This window comes from Pundamilia nyererei, unplaced genomic scaffold, assembly GCF_000239375.1.
Source record: "Pundamilia nyererei isolate P.nyererei 1_Seehausen unplaced genomic scaffold, PunNye1.0 scaffold00117, whole genome shotgun sequence".
Taxonomy (NCBI): Eukaryota; Metazoa; Chordata; class Actinopteri; order Cichliformes; family Cichlidae; genus Pundamilia; species Pundamilia nyererei.
In genome coordinates this window covers 1,001,751-1,009,224 of record NW_005187518.1, presented here as the reverse complement: position 1 = coordinate 1,009,224, position 7,474 = coordinate 1,001,751, and the positions used below count along the sequence as shown (strand labels likewise).

Sequence of the window (7,474 nt, the reverse complement as noted above, 5' to 3'; positions counted from 1 at the left end):
ATGCTGTCGTGCCACTCTCAGAGGAATGTTTCAGGGATCTTGATGAATCTGTGTCACAAATTAAGACATTTAAGAAAACACAAAAGTGTCCAATCTGGTGCTTGAAAGCTGTAACTAATAAAGTGTCTAGTGAGTGTACAACGGACATTTTAAAAGTACTAATAATATTTGGACACCCATTTCTCAAAATGTACTTTAGGTTGCAACTCTTTAAATGAATCCCACAAACTCATTTTAAATAGTAAACATCTGAAAAACAACCTTATTTAACTCTTAACACTAATTCACTACCAACCCCAAATTATGTAATTTTTTATCACCTCCCATCTCTTGCATAAATAAAACATCAGCATTCATCAAAACATATGAAATATCTGTAAAAACCAGCAGATTGAAAGAAATGTAGCTTTCACCACAAACTGCTGTGATGAAGGCTATCGTGTTTCCACAACCACCGTCTAATGCATTAGAAACCGAACATTAGAGGGGCTTGTCAGGGAAAGTGTGGCAGGAGAAAGTGTTTAATTGTGCTCTGGCCATATGAGCTGTGTCTTCACTGCCAGTATACCTCCTGCCAAGGTCATTAGCTGCTAATTCTGCAGGGTCTAGATTGCCTTCGATAAGAACAAAAAAAATAAAATTTATGGCATTGATTGTACCCGTGAGCACGCCGGGGTCAGAGCGGCTGATTGCTAAACAGGTCTCTGTCTCTCCAAACTTATTTCACACATTCACCGCAGCTTGTACGCCTCTTTTACATGAATAGAGTTAATGTAAGGCAATACTCCTCCGTCCATTCAGGTCATCTTTGGTGCTCTCTCTGCTCTGCTGCACCGGTGTGAGTAAGTTAACTCTTTGTGATCCCTTTCTCCATAGTGTATGTGGATGGCGGATAAGGGCATGGACAGAAGATGGAGGCTGTTAAAAGAACCAGCAGGTGAGCAGCGTCTGGGTCCTCTGTGACCAGCTGGGCGCTGTAAAATGACCGCCGCTGTTGTGTGTGGTCTGAATAGAGCTGAGAGACGATGTTGTTGAGGTCAGGCAAGGAGAACCCCAGAGGAACCCCTCTCTCTTGCAGGAATCAACTGCATATCTTACACTCCATCTACTTGCCTTTTATAGAAGGGCCGGTTGGGCCATTACCTGAGCTGCTGGGAATGATGGAGATGAAGAGCATGTAAATGTAGGTCAAGACATGGAAAAAGGTTTACGTAATAAGATTAAATGGTTTAAATACACCCAATCGTCTAATTTTTAATAGCGTGCTCTTCATCCCTCAATCCTGCCATCAGTGCTCTCCATTTCCCAAATTTCATTTCCCGTCTTTCCTGCTCACTCACAGCCGGTCATGGATCTCTCTGAGGACGTGAGGTCTTCAGCAACTGAGGCATGTCCGCTTCTCAAACATTCATTGTCAATGGCAAGTCGAGAGTTTCGACTGCACAGCTACCAGAAAATCACTTTTCTACAAAAACCTGATGCTCTCTTGTTACACCACAAGAATGAATCATTGTCCAGCTGCACAGTTTGAATCATAGTTAACAAATGTCTCCGTCAGCTGACCTGAGGGTTCATGTGCTAAAAAAGTCAGTCCCAGTGATCGGGCAAGCATGGCAAGTGCATCGATTTAAGGAGATAAGCTGGTTCTTTTGACAAACAGCTCAGGTTTAGCTGCTGCTGAGTGATTATGAGTGCTCGTTAAAAGCTAAAGCTTTCCCCTGGATGTTCACCAAGTACGGTTAGATTGTAAATACTGAGCTCTCTGTGCTACGTGCCAGTTTTCAGATCTAGTGTTAAGCCAGTTTAATTAATTGTCGCTGATTTTTTGCCACAGGTCAAAGTACAAGATCATGCAAGAAAATATACTTGCAGTTTTGTGCACACAGAGTGTCACACATGCATACATGCAGTGCAGTCTCCAAAAGTGGCCGCTCTAAAAGCCAGTGTCAGAGATTCCTCCTTGTTTGGCTTTGTCCCATTAAGAGCCTGGGTAGTAGGTGGGCTGCTTGGAGGAATGCCTCCCATATCAGGTGAACTACTGCCCCACGGCCTTTGCTCCTTGCTAGCTAGCAGCGAGAGAGTGCTCCCGGCGGATGATGTATCCCGTGTCACAAAAGCACCTTTCTACACAACAGGGGTACAGAGAATAGGCCACAGCACAGTGGTTCTCCTTGGGTTGGCTCCAGCCCACCATAGTGAGATTTCAGACCTCCCCCTATGCTTCCAGCAAAACCCCCTCATTGGAGGAGATGGCCCTTTACTCACGCCTGGCAGAGATATCAGAGGGACCTGAAGCTCCTGGTGCAGCCTCCAAGACACTGCTAGAGAGGATAAATGACCATAACACTTATGCATAACTGGGTAAGTGCTTATAACTTGGTTGAACAAATATACTCAGAAGCTTTTAAGTCACCTAGTTTAAACTAGTGAGAGTCCAAGTTTATTTGATATTTTTGCTTGTGTGTAGATTACTGAAATTGATAGTGTGATTCCAGCTTTGTTCAAACAAATCTGAAATAACTGACTAACTAACAGAAACCAGTGTTGACTGAATATCAGACTGCAGCAATAAATAAATAAATAAAAAGTAGAGCTAACCTGTGACTGGCATTTTAGGAAAAGTTAAAATACAGAAAAGGAAAGAGGAAAACATAAACGTGGAATAGATGCATGGAAACAATAGAAATTTCAGAGGTACAGTCTGTTCTACGTTTGTGAGTGAAGTGCTAGCATGTGCTTTTTTTAAAAACTTCTTATTTGTTTAAAGTTAAATTATATGAAAGATTAAACAAAGTCTGACAAATATCAGAATAACGTCTCGATGCACTCTCAGATCCCCGACAACCATGAGGATTATTTCCTGCCAGTCGACTCTTGTGGCTGTAGTTGCGGTTGCTCTCATTGTGGTGTACTACACTGAAGCTAAGACTACTCCGAAGCCAAAGTACCAGTACACCAAGAAACCCGTCCCTCAGATCACGGTCCACAGCCCTGTAACCACCAGCGTGCCCAAGACTCTTAAAATAGTCCCAACTGCAAATCCTGTGAAGCCCCATCCCCCGCCCAACCCAGTGAGGACCACCAACCCAAGTCATGTCTTTCCACAGCACTACCCTGACAGCACCGGGCCACCTGGTGTTGGTCCTGAGAACTACACTCTGGATTACAACGAGTGTTACTTTAACTTTTGTGAATGCTGCCCACCGGAGAGAGGGCCCAGGGGCCTGAAAGGAGAAAGAGGCCTGACAGGTATAGACTCACTGATATGTTTTAATGTTATTAATTATTGTTTGGTTTGTTTGTATGTTTGGCTTCAGATTTTCCACTCACACTTATTTTACTCAGGGGCAACTGGAGAAAAAGGCCTTACAGGAGCAGCTGGTTTACCTGGGCCACCTGGCATCAGTGGTCCTATTGGCTTAAAGGGAGAAAAAGGTACACACTTAAAAATTACTTATTAAAATGATATATTGTATTATGTTATTTACTCACTGGCCACTTTATTATTTAGGTATGTAGACATAGTCAAGACACCTGCTGAAGTTCAAACTGAGCATCAGAATGGGGACAAAAGGATTAAGTGACTAAGCATGGTGTACTTATTAGTGCCACATGTGTGAGAGTAACCCAAATAACCACTTGTAACAACCAAGGTATTCAGAAGAGCTTCTCTGAATTCACAACACATCAAACGTTTCTCATTTGGTACTAAGGAGACTTTAGTATGCCAAGAAACTATCCCCCACACCATCACATCAACCTGAACCATTGATACAAGGCAGGACAGAGTCGTGCTGTTATGTTTTATGTTGTTTGTGCCAAATTCTGATCGTCTGAAACGGCTCGTTTCCAAACTTGTGACTCATCAGACCAGGCAACATTTTTTTAACTTTCTGTTGACCAATTTTGGAAATCCTATTCAAATTGTAGTTTCCTGTTTTTAGCTGCCAGTAGTGGCACTTGTGTAATCTCCTGCTTAAAGGTTTGATGTGTTCAGAGACGCTCTTGTGCATATCTTTTTTGTAAGGAGTGTAGTGGCTATATTAATTTGTTAGAGTTCTCTTTCTCTTATATTTAAAATAGCCACACTGCTGACGGACAAGCGACAGTTTTTACGCGTTGGTTGGTTTGCAACGATGAGTAAAACCATCGTGTGGCTCAGCCGTTTAGTTTATTTTCCACATAAACCTTTTACAATAAAGCACAAGATCCTGTTGACATTTTTCAAAATAAACTGAAATAATAACAATATACATTATTTTCAAACATCAAATTTTAGAATGTGCATGAAGCAAGTTACCTCAAATAAGAACATGAAGTAACTATAAATGGCACTTACAAGGAGTGATTATTTAGGTACTGTTACTGTGAGTTACTGTTGCCTTCCATCCACTCAGCTTGGTCATTATCCTCTAACCACTGACAAGACTTTTTCCACACAGAAAACTTCTGCTCACTGGAAATTTTCTCTCTTTTTTTGGATAATTCTCTGTAAATCTTAGAGATTTTGTGGGGAAATCCCAGCAGATCTGCAGATACTCTGACCAGCTTGTCTGGCAATAACGACCATGTTCAAAGTCCCTTAAATCACTTTTTCCCCCATTCTGATGCTCAGCTTGAACTTCAGCAGCTATTCTTGAGCACATCTACATTCCCAAATGCATTAGGATGCTGTCACATGATTGGCTGATTACATATCTGTGTTAACAGGCATTCAGGCATACCTAATGAAGTGGTTGATTTATCTATATTTATCTATATATTGTCTTTCCTCATCTAAGAGAATTTCTTTTAAAATAAATTTATATTTTAAATATAATTAATTTTGTATTTTGCATATTTTCTAGGGGACAAAGGTGACAGAGGAAACAGTGGGCCAAGTGGGCCACTAGGCATTCCAGGAAAACCAGGACCAAAAGGTATAAAAATCTCATGGCTATATTTTTCATTGTTACCTGACTTCATTTATTTTTACACAGTTTTCCTTACCTTACAGGTGATGTTGGCTACAAAGGGGAAAAGGGTGAAGTTGGACTGCAAGGTCTCAAAGGAGAAAAAGGGCAGAAAGGAGAACCTGGCAAGAATGGGACTGCAGGTGAGAAAGGAGAACCTGGAAAAGAGGGGCCAGCTGGGCCTCCAGGAGTGGCTACAGTACAAGGACCAAAAGGAGATAAGGGGGATAGAGGGGAGTGTGCCTCATATGGAGAGAAAGGACACAAAGGTGAACCAGGTGAACCTGGAGCTCCTGGAATCCCAGGAGCGATGGGAATTCCAGGACAGAATGGCAAGCATGGCTCCCCAGGCCCTATAGGTGTCCGGGGGGATCCGGGAGCTCCTGGACCACAAGGAGAACCAGGGGTGAGGGGGCTAGAAGGACCACAAGGTATAAGAGGGATTCCAGGACCGAGAGGGGAAAGAGGTTACCCTGGGATGAGAGGTGAGCGGGGTTTTCGTGGATTCAAAGGTGCTAAGGGTTCTGGATCAGGGGTTCCCCAGAAACACTCTGCCTTCAGCGTAGGTATCTCTCCGAGAAAGTCTTTCCCTCCTTCAGGCTTCCCGATCCGCTTCGACAAAGTCTTCTACAATGAAGAGAACCACTTCAACATAACTTCCAACAGCTTTACATGTGTCTACCCTGGAGTTTATGTCTTCTCCTTCCACATCACCGTGCGCAATCAGCCGCTGCGAGCCACGCTGGTGGTGAACGGGTCACGGAGAGTGAGGACACGGGATTCTCTGTACGGTCAAGACATCGACCAGGCCTCCACTCTGGTGGTGCTGCGGTTGGCTGCAGGCGATCAGGTGTGGATGGAGACGCTCAGAGACTGGAATGGAGCGTATGCCAGCAGTGAGGACGACAGCATCTTCTCTGGATTTCTGCTTTACTCAGACAAGCCGTGATGCACACTTTGTGTTTACTATCACAAAGTCTGAATACTGGTGGTGCTAGTGTACATGCTGGTCTGCACGTCTTCTATTATTGCCTAGCCTCTTCTTAAGAAGGGATAGTACTCGCCACACATTAATGCTGCTGCAGAGTAGTGCTCCAAAGTTTTGATTGACACCACCCTAATTAAATATAATGGTTAAATACAGTCCAATTCACAAAACACAGTGAGTAAAGCATCCCAAGAAATACCCCTGAGGTAATTATTGGAAGATGGCGTTCACAAGTAGTAAAAGATCATAAACTAATCTCCTGTTATCCAGACAGAAGAAAGTTTTTTTTTTAAATGATAAAAGTGTAAAAGTTCAATATTTAGCATAAAAATGTATAATTTATCCAACATTTTTGTGCACATGCAGTGCCTCCTTATGTTAAAGCATCCTAATTAAAAGTAGCAGCAGTAAGTGAGAGATCGTGCAGAAGTTTATTATTCAGCTACCAACGCAAAAGATAAAGCACAAAAATATGATCAGTGCTGTTTATCTATTTGTCAGCAAGATTACTGTGTTCCTCTACTGGTTCCTTCAGTTAACCTTCAAGTCAATGCCCTGACCCAGTGTCACCCTTGCCTCATTTGCATGAAATGAAAAAGCTCCTTCCTTTTGGGTCCCACTTTTTTCTCACGATTTAACTGCTGCTTCCTTTTTAGTTGTTTTCACCTATAATGACCTAAGTTGTGTGAACATGCATGCAAAAAGTGTTAAATAGAAAAGACAAATGTGTTCAAAATAGTCACCACTGATAGCTGCATCATTAATCTTAATGTAAATCTGTCAAAAAATGACTGCACCCCTGTGTCTTATGAAACCAGTGATTGTAATATATAAGAAGTCCTGCTCAAATATGGAGCAGTAAAAAGAAATTGTGTTTACAGAAAATAAAATCCAGCAGTACATAACATTTTGTGAAATGCTTTATTTGACTTTAACATGTATGTGTTAGATATCTCCAACAATTCTGGTACAGCGCTTGATATTTGTTAACTGGAGATATCAGAATTTCAGGTGCAGGACCTCATATATGAGATTTCTAGTTGTACAAAGTACAAATACAAAAGATGAAAAATTGCACAGTTAAATACAGAAGTGTGACAATGACCCAGCGTGATTAGTAGAGAGATTGTGTGTAATGTATGCTAAGTTATCAAAGAGAATCTGCAGAGTCCCCAGACATGTCATCGGATTCCTCAAATGGATTTGCCTGATCTTGAGTTGTAGCTGAGTTAAAAACCTGGTCTGTAGTCAGCAAAGTGGTTGGGACTGCTTGTGAAGTCAGTGGAGGCGCTTGTGATGGTGTGCTCTTTACTGGAGTGAACTGGATCGGCTGGTGAGAGGAGAGGTTAGGGGAGGTTGGTAGTGAAGCAGCAGCAGGTGGGAAGTCATCGGTGGCTGAAGCAAGGCGAAATACTGTTAGACACAAAGTATCACATTTTTAGCAATCCATTAGGAACTTTGGGGCTTATCGGTGTAGAACAAATGCTGGGGTAAATTAAAATTTAAATACCTCTTATTTGTCCAAAGTTTTTGG

At 42.2% G+C, this 7,474-nt stretch overlaps 1 protein-coding gene across 1 annotated transcript; it reads left to right on the top strand.

Moving 5' to 3' along the window:
* Positions 1-2,846: 2,846 nt before the first annotated feature.
* On the top strand, positions 2,847-5,901 carry otol1b (otolin 1b). Its single transcript, XM_005742193.1, has 4 exons — positions 2,847-3,249; positions 3,346-3,435; positions 4,848-4,919; positions 4,997-5,901. Exons 1-4 carry the CDS (start codon positions 2,847-2,849, stop codon positions 5,899-5,901), a joined length of 1,470 nt encoding a protein of 489 aa, XP_005742250.1.
* Positions 5,902-7,474: the final 1,573 nt, after the last annotated feature.